The 22415-nt window shown below is 52.4% G+C and overlaps 1 protein-coding gene across 7 annotated transcripts in view; it reads right to left on the bottom strand.

Annotated features, from left to right (window-relative positions):
- CACNB4 (calcium voltage-gated channel auxiliary subunit beta 4) overlaps positions 1-21514 on the bottom strand; it is a 79546-nt gene extending 58032 nt beyond the window's left edge. For 5 of the 7 annotated variants that reach the window (XR_014585839.1, XR_014585840.1, XM_083841117.1 and 2 more), the window contains exon 1: positions 21171-21372. Coding sequence is in view for 5 of the 7 variants with exons in the window: in XM_083841117.1 (XP_083697243.1) it covers positions 21171-21278 (108 nt within the window). In the remaining 2 variants the exon portion in view is untranslated. The other 2 variants (XM_083841118.1, XM_083841114.1) reach the window with 1 other exon arrangement.
- Between the last annotated feature and the right edge of the window lie 901 nt (positions 21515-22415).

Below are 22415 nucleotides of genomic sequence, written 5' to 3'. Positions count from 1 at the left end.
AGAACTTCTCTGGGAGACCTTTCCTCACCTGCCAGAGACCGTCCGTTTAGGATATTCTCGCCATCCAGGAGTACCCCATAAAATCTGTGTACAAAGTCCTGAAAACAGTGACTGCTCGTCATCGTTATGGGGCTCTCCTGGAAGATGTAAGGCAGTAAAAGAACCCTAAAACGTATTTCTATGTGCCTCGGTTTGGGAGGGCCTGTTGGTACCCCTGACTTTGGGGCACCTCCTTGCCGGAACAGCTCCGGGTATGGCGGTGACAGCGATCCAGGGGCCCCAGCACCGCCAGCCAGGTGGGAGGTCGGGATGGATCGGGTCGTCTGCGCTGGGGGTGACAAACACCTGCAGGTCTCTCTTAATTCCTTCAGCACCTCAACGTACTCCACACGCCAGCAGCGCTGTGTGAGTCCTTTTACAAATCCGAGGCAGTCAGAATGGCTAAAAATACCTTCTGCCTTTCCCTTACAAAAGAGAACAATCGTAATTACAAAAATCCTTGCAGCAGAGCCCGTCTCCCTGTAACGGGTACGAAAAGCCCTGTGTGTAAAGAGGGGTCAGTGCACGAGCAGTTATTAAAATAGGATGGAACAGGATCTGTTCCTCTGCTTTCGGGCAAAGATGTTTGAATCAATCCGTAAACCTTTACAGTTCCCAGTCTGAAGCAATACATCAATGCACATGCTGTCAGTGCCAGTCTGTGAGAGCTGGGGGTAGTTCAGAAGCTTGATCAGATCAAGTTATTTCTAACGTAATGCTCTGAACATTTATACAGATACTAATATTTTTTCCCTTACTACTTCCATGCAGTTGTTAGATATCTATTTTCCCTAATCTCTCAAATTCTATACTCACGCACAAAAAAAGAACAGAATGGTTAGTTTATTCTGGCCTTTAACATGATCCTTACGGAGGCTACTCTAAAAAAAATATTAAAAAAAAATCCCTAAATGGACTGCTGAGGGGAAAGTGGTGTGCTAGATCTGAAACTGCCTATGAGACGGGAAACAAAAGAGCAGGAATGAATGGAGAAGCAGCAATATTTAGGGTCTCGTATTCGCTACAGTCCAAAAAAAGAGTATGAAACACGTGCAAGCAAGCCATTTGGGAGCGAGCATGGAAAAATTCAGCTCGAATAGCTAGGCTTGACAGAGATACAAGCAGAAAACAGAATATTATAATGGGAGCTGCTGAGAATAATAAATAACGGCAGTTCTGCCATCTCTGCCCATAATCACTGCGAGCAATACAGATGAAGAAGCAGATCAGAAGCATGTGTTCTCAGAGCTTAATTCAATATCCAGAAGAGGGAGCACAGAATTAAATGGCTACAAAAGTCAAAACTGATAAGAGGAAATATTTATCCAAATTGTAGAAGAAATCCAGAGTATTAAAATAAATGATAGAGCCAAAAGCTTGTAACACTTATCCTTAGAAAGGAAAGGATTAGACATTTATTTGAATGCTACAGGCACTGCAGCTCAGCACAATCAGCTAAGCAAAATCGGAAGAGATGTAGGCAAACTCTGCTTTCGGCCGTGATCCCTCGGCGGGGACAGGCTTAGGAAGAGACCTAGCATTGCCGGCAGCCTGTTCTCTACCTGTTTGCTAATTCACTTTATTCTCCCAGAATACCTGCCGCTGGCTGCTGTGATGGACTTGCCGCTGGAGGAGACTCATATTCAGGCTCTTCAAAACCGGTAGCTGTTGCTTCCCACAGCACTCCCACAGCCCAGCCAAAGGTAACCGTACTTTGGGCCTGACGCCTGTCAGCATTGCTTTCAGACCTGGTGCAGGGAGGAGAAACTGGTTTTGTTCCAGTTCCGACCAGAAGTGAAATTATGACTTGAACCCTCATTACTGCTATTAAACGTTATCCTTCAGTGACATATCAGGCGTCTCAGGAGGGAATATTGCTGCCACCTCTTGGTTCAGCAGAATAAAAATAGCAGAGTAAGATTACTGACCGGTGCTCTGCACATGGGGCACCCGAGCAGCTTCCATTCCTCTCCCCCACGCCCTCGGAAACCTCTGGTTTTAGGATGGCTTTCAAAAACGAGCTGGTACTAGGGCAATCTGACGTTACTTCTGTTGACCTTGATTGTCAAGCTGTAGGCCAAAGCATTTCACCCGTGCCCCACAGCCCTGTACCAAGATCTGCAATTTCGTGTTAGAAAAATAATTATACTGGGGTAGCAGGAGTTGTTGCCAGGAAGGCATTTGGTTTTAACTTGAAGACATCAGGAAAAAGGTGAGCTCACTCCTGAGACTGTCATCCAGCCTCTGCTTTGGGGAGGAGCTGCCTGCAGTTGCGTTAAAGCACTCTGAGCAAGGCTTGCTGAAGGTAGTTATCCCCTTAACATAACGTGGGCAGCTCACTGGGAAGAACGCCACTGACACTTCTCTATCTTTCTAATTCTTGGGATGAAGAGACAAGACTCAGGGCATTCCACTGGCACATCCACGCTTCTTGCTGCCGTGACTGCGGGAAGGAAAGAAGACGCAGTTGCTTTCCAGGTGTACAGCAAGCAGCAAAGTTAAAAACACTTTATAAATTAAATTCTGTGCAGGCATATATTATACCAGCAATCCAGCCAGCCAGCAGCAACCCCAGAGCTGGGAAGGGCCCCTGCAGCAGGTGACAGACGCTACGCAGCGTCGTGTAGCTGGGGCACTTTGCACAAGCTCAGTGCAGCAGCCTTACCCACTCAGTCATGAAAAAATAAAAATAAAGGACTATTTATTAAACATGCTCAGTGTTTTTCATAGTAGCAGGAAACGAGCATTAAAGATTAAATAGCGTCTTTTGTCAGTGGACTCACTCCTTCCCACACATGTATGCTCCGCTCTCCCCAGTGAGTTTGAAAGCCCTGAATTCTTCTTCATGCAGCTGATTCAGTTTTATTCATCTTTTGAAGAACCCACCTAAAATCTGGGGGTGGGAAAGTAGGTGGTAAGGGCATAGGTGACAAAGGAAGAGCAGCAAGCTGCATTACGCTCTGATCTTGTGAATGTCTAGTGCAATAGGTGAAGCCTGATGGGCATGATACATTCATGAGAACATTTCCTTAAAATGCCAAATGTCTTTGGTTCTATGCGGATTGTAAAAGAGGCGTCTGAATGCCTTTATCTTAACTGAGCAATGACGCAGGAGTAATGAAAATATTCTTTCTACCTGCAGCTAGTTTCCCTCTTCCCCCGAGCATTAACAGCCAGTAGCTCCCAGAAGTTCCCCCCCTCTTGCCAACATCCATGATACAGACTACAACGTCAATTTTCAGAAATGGAGAAGCTATTTCCAGAAAAACCTTTTGTTGTATCCAGAGTCATGGGCACGGTTTGCCAACCACAATCAGCAAACAGCCTGAAAGTACCCTCAGCTGCCAGCCTTACCTTCCCAGGAACTCACCCTACTGCCAGCCTGCTCGTTAGCCCCTTAAATGCAATTAATGCCCCCAGATCCCCGCGAGGTGCCCCCCGGCCTCCCCCTGAGCCCCCAAAAGTCAAGATCACCGCTGGGCAGCGACGTGTAGGGGCAAACGCCTTTTCACACGTTTAGTAAAACCTTTACAGGATGAGGAAGTCGCTTGGCTTTGCTGTGAGTGCTGTGACACCTAACGCTTTGCTTAACACTTCAATCTCTGGAGGAAGGACAATACAAGAAACACAAAATCAGCTTTAATTCAAAATTGCTGGCCAACACAGCTGGGGGAATCTGCCTACAAAAATCAGAGCTGCAAACGCCCTCAAAACAAACATACGCTATATGCACTGGCACAAAGCGACACCAAACCAGCTGTTCTGGTGACAAGTGCAGTCAGCTTTCTTTTCTGGAGTCGAGGCCCGACTCCTAAATTCTTGGAGTCGTCAAAACCTCAGAGGTTATGCCGGCGCGAGATCCCTTTACCGCATCGAGCGCACGGCTCAGGTCTCGCCGAGCCTGGAGCCGCAAGCCGGAGGTACGGGAAGCAGCGCTTCCAGAGCCCCAAGCAGGCCGCCTGGCTAACCCGGGAGCTCTGCTGCCGCAGCCCCCTGTCCTCCCCTGCTCGCTGCTGCTGGGCAGGACAGGCAGGAACATCCGGCAACGCGACGCAAACGGCCGGCTCTTCCGACAGGCACCGCCTGCACGAGCGCATTTCTGGAGCAGGACTCGTCCTTACAACACGACGGCAATCCGAAAGGGAACTGCCTCCATTTTAAGGGCTTCTCTGTCAAAACCGACAGCGTGCGTCAGTTAATAAGGGACAAAAACCTGGTTTTCTTCTGCTACGTGGCCTTCTACTGCTATTTTGAATGTGGGTTACCATGGCAATCGGCAGAACCCGGCACGGATTTGTTTCGTCATAATTGCTGCACAATTTGGGGCACCCAGCTAAATACTATCCTACTATTTCCTCCAGCTAGACTCGGGAGCGGAGCTTCCACGAAGCTCGTGGTTTAATGAACAAGCCGTCATAAAATATGGCAAATTAAAGCAATTATAATTATTTAGAAGGACCGAGTTTAATTCCGCGAGCACGTAGGAGTGTTTATTGGTGTTTTCATGACTCCAAACAATTCCAGCTTCAGAGAATCTTCCACATTTCCTCCGTGCCCCCCACGCCTGCGGAGGAAACAGGGAATCCCATACCTGCACTCGGTGCCCAGGGCTTCGAGAACAGCCAGCGTGGGACCCGCAGGGGTCCCACAACCCTGCCCCATACCTGGGGGATGCTGCAAATGCTGCGGGCTGCCCCAAAAATGCGCACAGCTGGAAAGCACGAAGCAACAGGGCTCACAAATGCCCAGGCACACAGCCTCTACTGAAGGGACGCGATGGTGCTCAAGTGCCCTCAGGCAAAGCCGCGCTCTCCCACCTTGGCCTCCAGGGTGAACACCAGGCAGGGAGGCTCCCAGGAGTGCTCAGCAGGGGCTGAACAAGCTCCCCTTTCCCTGGAGAAAAGCTTTCGGTGCAGCACAGCAAGGGATGGGGCAGCTGCCCGCTGGAAAGTTACCCTTCCAGGACTGTTTGGTGTTTTAATATAAGGTTTCTCACAATTTCGTATTGCCATAACAGCAGAACCAGGCTAATTTGCATTAGCAAATCTGAGTTTCTTTGCCTTTTTTTTTTTTTTGATATTGAACCTGGAAGAAAAGCCAAGAGTTTATACTTTAAAAAAAATCTGGTTTAAGTTTACATAACTCCAGATCTCAGCAATGCCACCGTGCATTGCAGATCCCTACCACATGGCCCGGCAGATATTTATATACCCAAGCACGCCAGCAGATCACAGCGCCGGGAGCAACACAGACGAGGCAAAACAAGTCCTGCATCTGAGTTCCTTGCTTTTCTGCGCTCCGTATTCAGAGGTTTAGTGGTAAATTACACGTGTGTTTGCGGTCCGATAGCACGTAATTTTCTTCTTCTGAAAGCGCGAGCCGTAATTCCAACCCTCTGTGCTCAGGACAAACATTCCTTGCGACGCTGTGTCCGACAGCGGCCCCACCTCTGCCCTCGTCCTCGACGGGGCGCCGAGGCTGGCGGCCACATCGAGGGGTCCCGCTGCACCGGCGAGCCGTACTGCCACGATAAGCAAGCAGCTCCAGGTAAAACACAAAACAAGGGCGTGGGTTTTACGGTGTAAATGGAAAAACCGAAGGACAAATGCACGGACATGCAGGCAGAGGGGCACAAACCAAAAAGTTTAACTCCCTGTTTCCATTCATCAGCAGGACGTAAAGTTCTGGGGTGCGAGTGCTTCAGGTGGCTGTTGGTACGTGGCTAAAGCACAGCGCCAGCGGGAGCTAAGCCGGGGAGCGCGACAGCATGGGCAGTGCTTTGAATCCTGCCCAGAACTTACGAACCAGCTGCATCCTCATTCTGTGGCTTGGCAGGACGGGAAATATTTCATTTAAGAAGTTAACGAGTGCTTTGTGATTTTTGATTTGTCTCGTGCGTTCCACAAATGTAAATTCAATGCAAGAGCCAGGGCTTGTGCCCTCAGCTACGGAGACCAGAAAGCAAATTCCAGGAAGCATCGTGTGATTGCTAGAGAGCAACTTGAGCTAACTCCTGTCTCCTGAGCTAACCCGGCATCAGATCAGACATCCAATACTGCAAATTACAGCCCGAAACAAATCAGCAGGAGCAACTCTCTGGAATTTCATTGTACTGGGCTGGTGATGCCCGACTCTGAGCCAAGCGCTTTGCTGAGGAACTTGAAAACTGTAAAGGTGGCATTTAATTTAATTTTCCGAGCGGACACAGGGGCTCCAGGGCTCCGACCGTGTGCTCGGTGAGGAGGGGATGGCAGCAAGCCGAAGTGCCAGCCCCACCGCGTGGCTTCGGCCAGAACTGCACGCCTTTAGCACGGCCGGCAGCAAGGTGCGCGCCGCCCGGAGCCTTTACTTTACCTGGGACTGTGAAGAAACAGGCATCGCGCTCGGTGAGCGATGAAACACCTCGCAGGAACTGCAGGGGAGCTCCATCTTCCTGCCTCCTAGCACGGCTGCAGGAACACGGCATAAAATCCGCTCACCTGTCTTCTGTGTCGGTGGCCGACACGTTTACCCTTAGCAGCTACACTCGCGTCTACCTGTCGGGGAAGATGCTCTCCAGATGAACGAGGACCTGCCAGGTTCATCTTGCCTGGAGCGCTAAGGAAGAAATTTGGGAAAAGATTCCCACGGACTACACCACAGCTCGATATTCAGAGCACAGCCCCTGCAGCCGCCGTGAACAACAAGCGGCTGCGGGCGAGAGCAAGGCCACGGCGGGACCGCCGTGTGACCTGCAAGCTGGCAACGTCCCCCACGGCAAAACAGGAATAACGCAAGCTTGTTTGACCCCAGAGAGGCAGAGAGGAGGACGTTTGTTCCTCCTACAAAACAGCCGCACGGAGGGGAGCCCCGCAGGGCTAATGACCGGGCGCTGTCCTGACGGCGCGTGCTGGCAGCCAGCACCCCTCCGAACCAGGCCCTTCATCCCGTGGCTGGGTTAAAGCGCATCGTGCCGAGGAAGGGATGGTTGGTGCCAGACCTGCGTGAGAAAAAAGCACGGGTTGAAACCGCTGAGGACAGCAGGGTGATCCATCTCTAACACCACGGACTTGAGAAAAACCACACGGGATTAATGCTGGAAGCTAACACGGTGCATTCCCACTGCTTGTTCGCGGCCGGATCAGCACGCCTTCAGCGCCTGAGGTAATCAGAGACAGAGACGATGCTGGCTGAGGAACGAGAGCAGGGAGGTCTGGCCACAGTGCTCTGAGCCACCGCCTCCCGCACCCAAAACCAAGAAAATGAGCAAAAAACGGGAACCACCAGAGGTGAGGAGCGCCCCGGTGCACGCTGAAGCCTGAGACCCAAAAGCTAAAGCAGCAGCAAGTTGAAGCAGAGCAGGTGAGAAGTCATGAAAGCGACAGCCACAAGCACAGTGAAATCCATACAGAATTACAGTCTGCCAGGAAGCGGAAAGACAGAAATTGGCCAACCTGTGGCTGGTGGGCTTAAGAGCAATTCAAACGTATATTGAGAACAGGACATTAAATAGGTTGTAAAAGACTTCAGGTGTAGCTTCTGCTACTCTAAAAGTGGCAATGGTGACACGGAGGTGAAGGGAGTGCTAACACAGAGAAGACACGACTATTAACTAGAGCTATTCTCTTGTATTTAGAGATAAATAATGTGACATTCACATCTAACAGTTACTTTTCCTCTATGAATAACAAAGAAACAAGAGCAACAACAACTATTAATTTTTAGGTCGTCAGACAAAATTTTCACCCAAACACGCCACTGAAATTGGCTAAAGAGCTCTCTGAATTGTTAAAAATTGACGGCTTATTTTTAAGTAAGCAAGCCTTGAAATGCTGAGGAACTTTCGAAGGATGAGGAGTGAGGCAGCAGCGTGTAAATACTGAACCTGCGCTGTGCCGCCGGCAGCCCTCAGCACACGGCTCCAAACGACGGCTCTTCTCACTGCCCAGTGGCACGGCACGTTGTCCATCCTCACGGAGCCCTCCCAGGCCAAGCTGCGAGCTCCGGCACTACTTACAGCCTACAAATCAGCAGCAGAAGGCTTCAGCAGCCCAGCCCAGACTACACAAAACTGAGTTTTTCTAACCGCAACGCGTAGGAAATCTGAACCAGCAACTGATGCCATGCGTCATTCCCCCGGCCAGGCGGATTTCATTTCTCCGTTGCACACCAAATTGCTTTGGGGGCCATTCCCACAAGTGGTTTTTCCTTCATTTATCACAATGTAGACGTGCAGGGGCAGCAAACTTCAATTTTACTGACAATGGCAAACAGGGGAAAAATACCCTGCGTTATTAGCTCAGGCAGTCCTGCCTGTTTTGCTGTGGAAGGACACCAGTGATTTCAGCAGGAGCAGGACAGAGCAAAAGAGATTTGGCCCCAGATACACAATCGCTGTTTGCTTAGGTGCAGCAAAGGAAAAAAAATATTGTACTTAAAAAAAAAAAAAAGGCAAAAAAGGAAAAAAGTCCTCAAGAAATTGTACATGAGATCTGCTGTCCCTCCTTATATAGGATCACTCCTAACATATGGCAAAACACACCGTGTCTCTCTCCAGCACCCTGAAATTCCTTGTTCCCCGTCTGTGCCAAGCGAGAAGTGGCCCTCCCCGCCAGCTGAAGCCTCCGCGCACTCCAGCCGCAGCCTCGTGCCGCCGCGCTCCCCGGCATGCCCACGCTGGTGCGCCCACACCTTTATTACCATGAAAATCACACTTCCCCACGGCTTGTTCTTTCTCTAACGCGCCGCATCCCCGTAGCAGGCTGATTTTAGGCCCCAAGCTGTTTCATCCCCTCGTGTTCCACGAATCCTTCACCTCCCGAATCCTCCTCTGTGCACCTTTGCTCCCTTCCAGAACCGCCCCGTGGCCGTGGTGCTCCCAGCCGCTGTCTGGCAGCGGGACCAAAGGCTTGGCTGCTGCAGGAGGAGACGCTCAGAGCCCAGCCCTGCTGCACCCAGGCTGCTGCTCAGGGCTTGGCACACCTCGAGCCGTCCCCAGGCTCCGCCAGTTTCTGGCCGGTAACACCGAGCAGACTTCGCACGGCGGGCAGCATCGTTCTTCTGGCCCGTAATGCCAAGCAAACGCCAGCAGCACCCTTCTTTGCTTCCTTCATCGGTTTCTTGGTTGCTGTGCTCAGGACCAAAGGTTTCGCGCTGCCCCCCACCCAGCTGCGAAGACCACAGCAGCTGTAGCTTGCAGGGAGATGACAGAACCCAGGAGCCGGCTGCATCCCCACAAGCGCGCCTTTATTCACGCATACCCTCACTACAACAGCCAAGGGATCTCTCCAGAGAGCTCCGAAGCACGAGATGCGAGCTCTCACGTGGGAGTGCTCTGGGAGAAGTAGTAAATTTAGGAGCCCCTTCTCAAAGCAGGGTCTTCAAAGCACAGGTCTGTCGTAAGGAAAATAAAGAAACATCCGGAACTGCGTGCTCAGCAGGAGTTTACAGCTGATCTAAAAATAAAGGTGGGGCAAAAGGGAGACATTTGAGTCAATGTATGCACTGTAGAAATTTAGGGCATGATTCATTAGCCAAAAAAATCCGAACACCCTCTGTAGCTATTTTCAAGGAGGTACATGCATAATTTATGTGGAACAAGAGTGGGCTGCAGCTTCCCCCACACTGCTTCTGCATAAATTACACCGGCTTGTAATTCATCACACTTCTGTTTTTCCTGCATGTAAGTGGTAACCTCTCATTTCACCAGCACAGAAAACGGAGTCATCCGTGAAGAGGAAGGTGAGGCACTTGCAGGTGAAACCGTTGCAGGTTTGACACGTGTGTATGGCCCAAGACAAGTGGAAAAGGGACCGTCTTCCTGGAAGAGGCTCACCGCGTGGTGACCCTTCGCTGCTGTTTTGTTGCTAATTCCCAGAGCTAACGACAGGGTGCAGAAGTCTTTCTAAGCCACCAGAACTCTCAGAGAGGACCCAAAGCACATGATTATGCAGAAGTTTAAAACGGCAGGAGATTTGTCATGGAGGGACGTCAGCTGCTCAATCACTCGTTAATGCTCTAAATCAGAAAAATCCTCAAGTGCATTAAATGAACAAATAAAACACCTTGGCTTCTAGCAAGGATAAAACCTGCATGAACCTGAAACGCAGAACAAACGCTCCGTTAGGAGCAACTACACATTTCACGGAGCGGAGTGCAAAACCTTGCAAAAGCCTTGCAATGCGAGCAGCAAGAGGGCCTGAACGGAGGGAGTGGTGCTCTGCAGGCAGCAGCCAGCCCCGTTGTGCAGGGAACACCTCCACGCCGCTTACAAGCAAAGATGGGAAGAGCAGAAAATGCAGAAAACGTGGCAGTTGTATAAGAAATTCTAATAAGAAATATGCAGCTTGCACAAAGATGCCCACCAGGGACACCAGTAAACCTTCTGTACCTCCACGTCTGACAAGAGAGGACACAGCCTTAGAAATAAACTGGCAGAGGAACAGGTAAGGATGAAGGAGGCACACGGCACAGCGGGGACACACCACATGCATGCTACTCTTCGTGCTGTTCTTAGGGGAGACAGAATCAGCCTACAAAGTAGTTCCTTCAGCTCTGGTCATGAAAGGCAAGCTCGTTAGACAAATCCCAAGGAAGGCAGGCCTGAAAATGCAGTCAAACATATGGGTGTGCTCTGCCTGGCAAGGCTTGCATCATTTTACTTTTTTAAATGCACTTTCCTGCTCTGAAAATCGTGTTTGACGGCAAAAGCTGTCTGCCTCCTGACTACTGGATAATGCTAAGATTAAAGCACCCGCATCCAAGTGTCCTCTCCTGTACCACAACTTGAGATTGGCGTTTAGGGGCTCACCATTAAGACTGCCAATTCATGCTCTTGCTGAAAAAAATGGAAGAAAAAAAAAAAGAGAAGTGCAAAACCAGAAATGAACGACCAGCAGCTGCCGGTATCTTCCACCTCCTGCATCTCACAGTGGCAGTCCCCTGCCACGTTGCCTCCTGCAAGTGATGCAGCACACCCCGAGCTCCCAACAAGGGTGGGGAAAGCTGTAGAAGACAATAATTGTGCAACCTTACCCATTCTGGCAAGTCTCCACTAACATTTTTAGTTTGTGTGCTCCTTGTTCTGCAAACCAGCGAGGGATGTATTCTGCCCCTTCTTTCTCAATCTCTCTTTTCTCCTCTTCTTTTTTCTTTGCCCCCTTTTTTTGTTTTTAAACTTTTCCTCATCTCTTCATATCTCTCTACTAATTTGCTGGTGGCACTCCATAGACTGGGCAGCCCTCCTCAACCAGGGAGCGTCACGACAGGCTGAGTCCGCAGCCAGTTTTCAGAGAGAAATGCAGGATACGACACAGAGAGAGAGAACAACAACATTTCCTGAAAGAAACCAACAGCAACAAAATATCCCCGAACGTCCATAGTCAAATTTAAAATAGTTAATTAAATGGGTATTTGTGGTTTCCCCTCTTGCTACTCCTTGCCTTGCACACCCGCACGGTTACCCTTCAGCAGGCGGAGCACGCCGCCCTGCGCGGGCGCTTTGAGGCTGGGTGGTCGCAGTCCTAGAAATGAGCTTCTCCCGTGAAGAAAGGCTGAGAGAGCGGGGGCTGCTCAGCCTGGAGAAGGCCCCGGAGGGACCTCATTGCAGCTTTTCAGTACTTAAAGGGGGCTTAACAAAGATGGAGAGTGACTTTTTGCTCAGGTGGATAATGATGGGACGAGGGGGAATGGGTTTAAACTAACGGAGGGGAGATTTAGATGAGATGTTAGGAGGAAATCCTTCCCTCAGGGGGCGGTGAGGCCCTGGCACAGGCTGCGCAGAGACGCTGTGGATGCCCCGTCCCTGGAGGTGTTCAAGGCCAGGTTGGACGAGGCCCTGAGCATCCTGATGTAGTGGGTGGTGTCCCTGCCATGGCAGGGGGTTGGAACTGGGTGATCCTTGAGGTCCCTCCCAACCCGAGCCGCTCTGATTCTAGGACAAGGCCCCCGGCTTTGCCCTCCCTTCACTTCACAGGCGCCCTCCCTGTCACCCAGCCCACGCCCCGGCTTCGATCCCCGCTCCCCCGTCTCCTCCCAAGGCTCTCACCTCCCCGTGGCCGTTTCAGCCCCACCTCATTCCTCACATCTCCGTGTCCCCGTGACCTTTTTCTCCCACCCGGCAGGCTAGATTGGGAAGCCCCAGCCCCCCGGCACCGCAGCAAGCCGCGGAGGCGGCCTTCACTGCCTCCAGCGTCCCGCAGCGCCACGTCTCCGGCCTCTCACAAAGTGCTGCCACCCCACGGGGGCAGCTCCTCCCCACGAGGCCAACAAGACATCGAAGGCAAGATGGGAACATAATATTTAAGCCATGAGTGCTGCGAGGCACGGGGAAGATGAACGGCCGGCTGGCAGGTTAATGTGCCTCGGGCCATTAACCCCAACTGGCCATTAAACCTAAGAAATGGCTTTTGTGCCGAGGTCTTTTTTTTTTCCTTAATAATTTCAAGATGAATAAAAGAGGAGAAAAAAAGCACGCCAGCTGATGAAACACCTCCTAACGAGAAGCTCAGTTTCAGTCGCCAGGAACAGATCACCCAAGAAACGAACGCCCCACCCAGGCACAACAGATCCCGTCGTGAGAGCTCATTTGGACGAGGTGCCCTTTCGGTCCCCCACCTCTTTCATATTTAAGAAAAACCAACCCTTCTGTGGCTCGGTACACACCGTCAGTGCCGTCCTCTCGGCTGGCCACGGAGATGAGGCGGGCAGGAGGAGGTGGTGGCGCGAGAACAGCCGTGGAGGGCAAGTGGAAGAAACAAGCGCCAGGGGCCCACGCGGAGCAGCCAGCACAGGGCATCTCTTCCTGCACAGAAGCAGCACTATTCCAGCCGCAATCTTCATTTGATTTTACCTGCATTCTCTCTTATTTGTATTTTTATGACTGTAATTCTCTGGACCAATGGTTTCAGCGCATAACGAGCGACTGCTTCCCAGGTATATAGAGTCCCACCTACACGCACTGACAGCAGGAACTCTCCCCTGTGTCCTGACATCCTTTAGGTTAATGCGCTTGATCAACTACCAAAATCACTTTCTAACAGTTTTTGGTTAACAGGCAAGTGTGATAAAACCCAGAGATCCTGCTAACATCTTAAGTGGCAGAAGAAGCTCCGACCCAAACCTAAGCGTGCCAAATTTTATTTCGCTGGAGCTCTGCTGTATTATTTTTCCAAGAGCAGAAATGTGAAAATTATACACGTCAGGCTTCCCCACGTAGCCCTGAAATGAACACAAAGGAGCTACGAAGCTATTTTTCCAACTCCGCAGGTCACCCAAGACCCGAGGATTTTAGGAAAAAGCTATTTCTGTCACCACCATATTCTTCTCAAAGCACCACGACACATTTTAACAAATACAGGTTTGGAGTCCCATGTAATCATCTCAGCTTCCTCTATATTCAGCACAGACAATCGCACCGAGATTGCATTTGACACAAACTCCCGGTGTCCATAGAAACTGCCTGACGGCAAACGCAGGCGCAGCCTTCCCGGGGCTCCAGCTCCCGAAAGCGGCTCTCGTTCCCCACGCGGCGCTGCGACCCCCAGCTGCAGCTTCTGTACGATCTGGTACCACGTGGAAGACACGCCAGGGCTGCAAGCCCAGGGCACAGACCCCCGGCGAGGCTGCGGCCAGGCCACCGAAGGCCAGGGGAAGGCACAGGGCTCCTGGGGTGCCGGAGCTCCGAGCCTCCGCGGAGGATTTTCATCTGCTTACCTATCCTGCAGCACGCACCGGGTATCGCCCTCGTGCCCCGAGCGGCACTGTACCACGTATTGCACTGTGACACCACCGTGTGATAAGGGGAATTAATTTTATAGGTCACGCCAGGAGGATACATGGAAACAAACACCCACACCATGCACAAAGAGACAGGCAACTCCAAACTGCAGGGAATTTTGGATGAGGAAGAGCCAAACCCTATTTTTTTATTCATACCTACGCTGCCTCTGCTATTAATATCTGACTTCTCTTGTGTGACTTTAGGCTATTTTAAAAATGAAACCTTGTTCCCATGGAGACAATAAGCCGGTCAGCACATCTGCTGGAGAAGAGGGGATAACATTTTTAAGTGAGATTTTAAGGGCCCGGGCTTCCACGAACCCATGCCAACGGCTCCACCAAGCACCCAGAAGGGATGCTGTTAACACAGCGAGCAGTCACCTGCACGATCTCCGTCACCTTCACGATCTCCCTCCGTCACCTACACGATCTCCGATGCTCTCGTTGGCCGACCCGTCCTCCCCGCCACGTGCCGTGCTCACGGACGAGAGCTTCTCATTAGCCGAGCGTAACGAACCTGCCTCGACGGCTCCTAGGTGGCTCTGCACAAACCCAAACAAACCCCACAGCTCGGGGATCTCTTTATTTATTTATTAGCAGCACGCACTCACGATCGTTATTTGCTTGCAAACAACGACAAAAATCCTTTTCCAGCGGAAGACTAATGGGAACATAATTTGAGATTCAATTAGTGCATTAAGAAGCATTCAATTAAGCCTCCCGGTGACACAGAGACAGGCAGCCACGCTCGCTCTCCAGATGAGGAACCGAAACTCGCGGGGAGCCTGCTGGCTCCCTCGCGGTGATGGCAGGATCACGGAGGGAAGCCACATTTCCCGTTCTCCGTTTCCCCACAAGAAAAGCCACGGAAGTTTCCCTCTACTGCCACTTCAGACTGGTGAAGCTCGCCCCGCGGCCACCCCCTAACCCAGATGTGCAAGGAAAAACCCAACCAAGGCAGGATTTTGGGACGTGGGGATCAAGGCAGCCCTGTGACATAGGGCAGCGCAGCTTCCAGATGTACGCACCGACACGGGACAGCCAGATGCCTCCAGCTGTGCCCGACACGGAGGCCAAGGACAGAGGACACTCCAAGGGACATGCAGGCTAGGTTAAACCAAAGTCAGCTGCGCTTCAGCAGGGTTTAACTTAAATGAGACAACTGCTGTACCAGTTAAGCACACGGATTTGAGAACAAAGGCGAGTTAAAACAATGCCGCTCTGCCACGAAGACAAGCCTTGCATTCTTTGGAGACGGGGATGAATCTTTTATTCACCTGTCAAATGCTTTAACAGTTTCTAAATGCTGTATAGAAATAATGATCCAGCCCTGTGTCGAAGGCATAATCATATTCCATGACAGTAAGTTATATTTTAGAAATTAATGACTCATCGTAGAATTGAGCTCATCCTGGTAAATCACGGAGATTCTGATCTGCTCCCTTGCAGATATATATTTTATCAATCTAATCAGCATTTGGTTTTGAGAAATGCCTGGTTCGTTGCACATCTAGACTGGGCTGGACACCAGCACTCGGCGTCACCCACCTCCCGCTATCAGGAATCTGTGTTACAGAAGACCAACGTCTCAAGGTCATCCACTGATGGCTCACTACATCCTCAGGAAGATGGCTTTAAAACAAGAACTGAAGGGGAAAAAAATTTTACGAAAAGATCACTACATCTGCCCATGTACATCACCGATCAGCAAAGAGCAAAATTAATTCCTCTTAACCGGCAGCAGGGATGAGATTGTTCTGTCAGTTTGGCAACCCAGGACGAGCACCCTCCCACCCGAGGTCACCACTTTACAGTACAGTCAGCAAATAACATCAGCTAAAAAGCTCCAAACTGTACTTCAGGCCATGCAACGCTCTTGAAAAGTGCTGGCGTACAGAACTCAGCTGGCATTTTCCTGGGCAGACGACAGAACCTGTGTGCTTCACAGCTGAGAAGACACCTGAGATGGCAACCGGGTGGTTGGTTACGTGTCGTGTGTGCTAAGGGAAAGGCCTTCAGATTTTATGAACAGCAACACAAATGGCTCAGATGCCCTCAGAGCTTTCCAAATCTGATATACAAAAACTACTTTGTCTTGACCGAACAAAGAGAATGAATGCGGATGCCAACATCCAACTAGAGTACACCGCTTGGTCCCGCAGGGAGAACACCACAATCGCGTGTCCAGAGGCACAGGAAAAAATAACTAACCTGAAAACAAAGCAACAAAACTCTTTTGAGAGATACTCACTATTTTTTTTTCCAACCATTAAAAATGTTGCTGTGGCTTAGGAGATGGTCAAATAACAGAAGGTTTTTCCTGTTTCCTTTTCCTCTCAGATGAAAAAGCAGCAAGCACAAGCACTACCAGAGACACAACGCTAGGTTTAACTGTCTTAAAAGAAAGCCAACTTTAACTTCAACTATCTTTAAAAAACAATCAGCAAAAAACCTTCCAGAAATAAAATGTATGTCTAAATATGGCTTTATGTAGTTAGACGTGCTTGCAGCAGACAACTACACTCTGGCTACACTAAGTCTCTGGCAAGAGGTGAAGAGAATTTCCATTGACTACTCCGAGTCTCCCAGAGGACGTTATTAAAGGGCCCTGTTGGTGTCCAAGAGCAGATAGCCCCGTATTTCATTTCCAGCACGGGAATTACCACAACGCTTGCCTGGCAAGGCGCAGGAGATAACAAGTAACAGCCCTGCAGAATGAGGGTCAAGCCGTCAGGTCCAGAAAAAGACAAATTTTGGTTGTGTATTTAAGAGTAGAGGCACCCTAAACTCGACTCCTTCCCATCAAAGGCAAAAATCCATCCGTCCTTCAGCTCACAAGACTTCATCTAACAAAACCTTCCCAAAATGAGAGAGGGCAGGCGGAGCGGGGACCTCGGATGCCCTTTCAGGGCCCTTTCGGGTGCGCTGCTCGTCCCATCTCCTCGTGCCACAGTCCCTGCCTCAGGCACCGACTGCCCCTGGGCATCCCTAGTTCAGTTACACAGACTCTTGAGCTTTTTCCTCTCAAAATTGTATCAGCAGACACACAAAGGCTTTAAGGACTCCTGGCACACGTACCTGGGAAGGAGGAGGTGCAGTCGCTGCCCCACCGACCCCACCAGGACCACCTGCAGCACGGGAGCAGCCACCGGGGCACTTTATTTGACAAGGCGTGGTGCTGTGACATAGCCTTTGGGCGACTTTCGTTGTTGTTCACAGGTCACCCAACTTTTCCCAATGAAATTCCTTGAAAGAAAGCATGGGCAACAGAAATGGTGCTACCAGAAGTCAAAGGAAAAAATAATTGCATTACAAGTCACGTCATGTCAACATAAAGGGTGAAAACAAAATCCTCGGGAGAAAACAAACAAACCAACAATGAATTATTATTACGGCGTTTGCAAAACTATAAGCATATGTTTTCAGCTGGCCTACTTATTCGCTTATGCCACCACGCTGATAATTGACTTCTGTCCCTTAAGGGACTCGTTAAATGGAATTGAGCAGCACCTGCCACGTCAGAAGTACAATTTTGTACGCCCAGCCTTTGCTCAAGCACGGCATTAACAGCTTCAGCGCCAGGCCTGCTCGCAGCCTCGGCTCTGCCACCCAGGCGGAGGTGCCCAGGCAGCAGCACCCCGAAACCTGCAGCACTTCGGGAGTGCCGGAGCAGCTCCGCTGCCCGGGGACGGGCTGGATGGGGCTGAGCGGCGAGCAGCCCTCCTGCAGCAGCCAGAGGTACCCACAGCACACGGAGAGCAGCGCCGTGAGCTCCTGTCCTGCCTCACCACCACCAAACAGCGCTGCAGGCAGCGGTGTCAGGAAAGGAACGCTGCTAGTTACCGAACTGGAGAATAGCTCCAGAGCTCTTCACAAATTAGCGCTGTAATTGATGATTGTTACTGGCATTAAACAAACTAAACGTTTATCCCCACGGACCCTAAAGCAATTTAGCCCTGGAATGGGCCCCAGGTGAGCCGGAGTGGAAGGAGCACTGCTGATGTCAACGGCCTTCCAGCAGGAACCGGCACGAGTTTCGGCTCCAGCAGCTCCTCGTGCTGCCCACGACGCGCCGCCAACCTCAGCGGGTGCCTTGACTGCTGGGGGCGGCAGGGGACTGCCCCGTGCTGCCGGCGGAGCAAAGCACAGACGAGCAGGTTGCTCACTCGTGTGCCCACCTTCTAACACAGGACCTAAAACTGCCCCGCACCGAAGGAAAGGCAACGTGTGTTACCGCTTTGCACAACTCGGTGCCCCCACAAGGCAGCCTGAAGGTCACACGAGGCTACGAGTGACCTTACCCTCTGGAGAAATCGTTCTCTTGCACTAGCCGGCTTATTTCCAGCCGTGCCTCCCTGTCCCCACTTGTACATCACTCAGCGCCTGTCTTGCAGCGCAGCGCTTCTCCGTTAAGAGGCAATTACAGGCACCGTCGGCTCTCCACACGCGCGGTACATTTGTAGCCCTGCCGTTACTGACACACACAAGACTCGAAGCGACTGCCCGCACTTATCACCACCCGGTCTTGACAAAAACACAACCGCAGAAGCTTGTACAAACATTATCCTGGTGCTAAGTTAAACTGACCTATGAATTTAAACCAAAATTAAATGCAACATAATGAAAAGTTGAGTAAAGAGCTCAAGGCTGGGGGACCTGTGCCTCCCCTAACACAAAAGGAAGGAAAAGAGTAAAATTTCCATTGGTATTGTGAAAACTAGTTCACAACTCATAACACATCCGAGATCCAAAACGTATTTAAACTCCTCTGAGACACATATTGCAAATCTTACTAACAGAATTTCTTTTTGCTTTTAATTACACTTACATCTCCAACATTACTTGAAGACAAGTCCTGTTACCAGGAGTTTCTTTGCACTTCTCAAAGACAAAATGCCAACCCTGAAGTGCTCGTTCCAGCACTAAAGGAGCAGCAGAAACACCGCAGTGTGTACAGGAGTGGCGAGGAGCAGAATTTCCATACGGTGAGGAACATTGTACTGAACGCACAGGAAGAACTAACGCGACCCTTACCTAAACACTTCTTTGATGCAGCTCTTCTACTCACGCTCCCTCAGCGAGGGGAAGGTGGGAGGCAACCCAAGAGTTATTTTTGTTGCTCAGCTCACACAATCCAAGTGAAATCTTCCTACTGATCTCATGTAGGGAACTAACGCACTTGCCTGCTCCAAAGGTCTCCAGATACAAAATGACCGTGGATCTCCTGCCGTCCGAAATCGCTGCAGTCTGAAATGTCATCTCGGAGAGTGACTAAAATAAATGCATCTCCCTGACTTTTCTGAAAGGACCGACGCTGAGGAACGCAGCTGCCCTCATTCTCACTCAAACGTGTGTTTTCACGTGGACAATGCCTGCAACACGTGCTTACAAGCGGCGTCTGTGACTACAGCAGTCACCCACACCAGCAGCGTGGAGAGCACAGCGAACATTGTGTGCACATCATCCACGGGAGGAGCCGAAGTTCTGAAACCCAAACCTTGGAAGCCACAGGACTGTCGCAGTAGAGGACAGGCAAATAATCCTTGCACACTGCAATTTCCATCCTAATTCAGCCAAACGTAGGGATGCAGGAATCACAAAATATTATTTATTATTCTGCTAGATCAAAACAAGGAGCCTTAGGTATTTGGCAGTGCCCCTCAAATGTGCTACGACCCACGTCGCACACACCACTATCCCATCGAGAGGGATTTGAAAAGTAAATGCAAGTCTCCCTACCTTCTCCAGAAGGCACCAAACACACTGAATCCCGCAGTGCCTCCAGAGCACACTGAGTCCTAAGCCATGAGACCAAAAAAACGTGCAAAGCAGAAGAAACGTTCAGCGTGTTTTGAACACAGCTGAGATACTTGATGCAATCTAATTCACCCATCACATCTAGCCCGCTTGTCTGAAGAGCAGCAGCTCTCACGCGAGCAGCGGCTTTCCCCAGGTACTGCCGCGAGCGCTCCCACGTGCGAGGCTTTCAGCGCCACGCGGCGCAGACTCGCTCCCTCGGACATCCCGTGCTCAGGAATGACGCCGATTCCCCTCGGTGTGTCTCAGTCACAAGCCCTCAGCCTCCCGCGTGAGCACAACACCTATGGATCACTTGAAGTGGCATTTCCAACAGCCTGAAAATTCTCCGGGACATCTCCAGGAAGGGCCCGCAGCCACCTGCTCAACTACCACGACGTGCTCGCCCAGCCTGGAAGCGCCTTTCCATTTCCTTGCTGTTGCTGGATCTCTAATTCCTTCGGCTGGGATCCCCTCCAGCTCTTCCTGCCGCGCGCACCTCGCCCTGCGGGACGCGAGGAATCGCCACACTCCATCCCCTCACCCACGGACCAGCCCCACACCTCGCACGTCTCCGCAAAACGGGCTTCCACGCTCAACAAGCCTCCCTTGGCTTCCCAGGGACCCTCATCCGCTCTCCTGCTGCTCCTTTAAATTTCTACTAACAGCACCGAGAAATTTGGGCGAGCGTGAAGTCAGGGCCATGCGCCAAGGAACCTTTTACCTCTTCTCCCTCTCGAGCAGGTTAATAATATTTACTCTGACAAACATCACTCGGGAGAGAAAGCGAAGGTTCGGCGGCTACGGCTGCTAGCCGTTGTTTTACCAAGGGACAGCTAGCAGACAAGAGCGCGAGACTGCAAATAGAAGAAGAAAGGGCAGAAATAGTTATTAGCAGGAGGCTTCGTCTAAATTGCTACCGCTGCTCCTGTAACGCCAGGGGAAGCAGGGCCGGGTATAATTAGCACCGAGGAGCCTGGAGCCCCGAACTGAGGTGCCGGCGCACGACATCTCTGCAAGCACACGTCTCGCAGAAACCTTCAACTCCTCAGAGCAAGCAAGGGCTAAAACCTGGGCTCCCGTCCTCTCGGAGAAGTGGATTTCTTGCCGGCACCGCCACAGCGGATAGCTGAGAAATCCACCCGGAGCACAAACCACGGCTCACAGACTGGAAGGCAGACGCAGCACGGGTGTTTCTCAGGAGAAGTCACGGCCCCAGGCGCATTTTCCAGGCCTCTCGGGGCACCACCGCCAGGCTCGCGGCGCCGGGTCCCACCCGCCCCGAAACTCCCCCAGAGGGGCACCGCGACTTCGACCGCCGCTGGCCCTGCCGGCCACAGCGCAGAGCCACAGGTGGTCACGGCACCGCCGAACCGCCCTGCGACCACCTCAGGGCGGGGAAGTTAAAGGGTAGCCACGCCCGCGGCCGGCCGGCCAACTCCGCGCGAAGCCCCGGGGCTGAGGGCGAGGAGCGCGGCGCTGAGGCGCAGCCGGGGCGCTGCAGCCGCCCGGCCGAGGGGGAGCCCCCGGCCCCGGAGCCCCCCGGAGCCCCCCCGGAGCCGCCCCCGGCCGCTCACCTGCCGCAGGATGAAGCTGGTGGACGTGGTGCTGCCGTCGGAGCGCTTCAGCCGGCTGCGGCGCGTCGCCGTGCCCCTCGTCACCTGCGCCGGGGAAGGCGAAGCCATCAGGGTCGCGCCCGCCTCAGCCCTGCCCGCCTCAGCCCTGCCCAACCCAGCCCGGCACGGCCCATGGCGGCCCCCCCCCCGGGGGCCCCGCAGCACCCACCGCGGCCATGGCAGCGAGGATCGGCGGCGGCTCCCGCGGCCCCGCACCTCAGCGCTGCCGGGGAGAGAGAGCGCGGAGGGGAGGGGAAGGAGGGCGAGGGCGGGAGGGAGGGGACGGGGAGGAGGCGGCGCGGGGGGCGGGCGGCGCGGGGCGGGACGGGGCCGGGGCCCCGCCGCCATCTCGGGGCGGGTCGGGTGCGCGGCTGCCCTTCGACGACCCGCGTGAGGCGTCGAAGGGGAGCCGGGGGAGCCGACAGAGCCGCTGCCACCGCCCCCCGAGCCCGTTTGGGTGCCCCCGGGCCCCGCCTCAGCGCTGCCAGCCGGGCTCGGCACGGGCAGGGGAAGGCCGGCGGGGACGGGGGGACGCGGCCGTGTGGAAACCTGCCTGAAGTTGGAGAGCAGGAGCGGCCTTTCTGTGGAGCCTTCTGTGCTCGCCTTGCTCCAGCTTGGCGGTGTATCGGGCTGCGCACCCGCACCCGGCTCTTCCCCAGCCTCTCTTGGGGTTGTCTGTGAGGGGCCCGCTGAGGAGCGCTGTATCTGGACTTAGCTGGGTAGGTAATTCTCAGAGCTGACAGATTTATTACAAACAAAAATCATTTATGACGAACAGAAACGATCACGAACTGCCAGAAATCACCAGAGCTTTCGGTACAGCGTCTGGTGCAGGAACAAGAGCTGCCTCCCGGCCGGGCTCCCTGCTGCGCCCCGTCCCTACCGCAGGCCCTGGCACACCGCAGAGGACCGCAGGCGCCCCGGACAAGTCCCGGCTACGAGCCCAGCACAGCCTCCGAAAGCTGGAACTGATCCCCAGCTGCTGCACCTGTGTGAACCAGCCCAGCCTCCACCGCGCTGCCACCTGGCACTTCCAAGTATCGATCGGTGTGAGTTTGCATCAACTACCATTCATAAAGAATGCTGTAATTTCCAGGGCACGGGGGGATAAAAATAAATCAAGAGATGAAGCAACTTGCTTGAAGTCAAACAGGAAATCTGGAGAAGAAGGGGAAGCAGGACCTGGATTTCCTGCTTCCCACTCCT

The sequence above is a fragment of the Anser anser genome, assembly GCF_964211835.1.
Source record: "Anser anser genome assembly, chromosome: 6".
NCBI lineage: Eukaryota > Metazoa > Chordata > Aves > Anseriformes > Anatidae > Anser > Anser anser.
The sequence above is the reverse complement of the archived record's forward strand: the minus strand, read 5'-3'. Positions and strand labels throughout refer to the sequence as shown.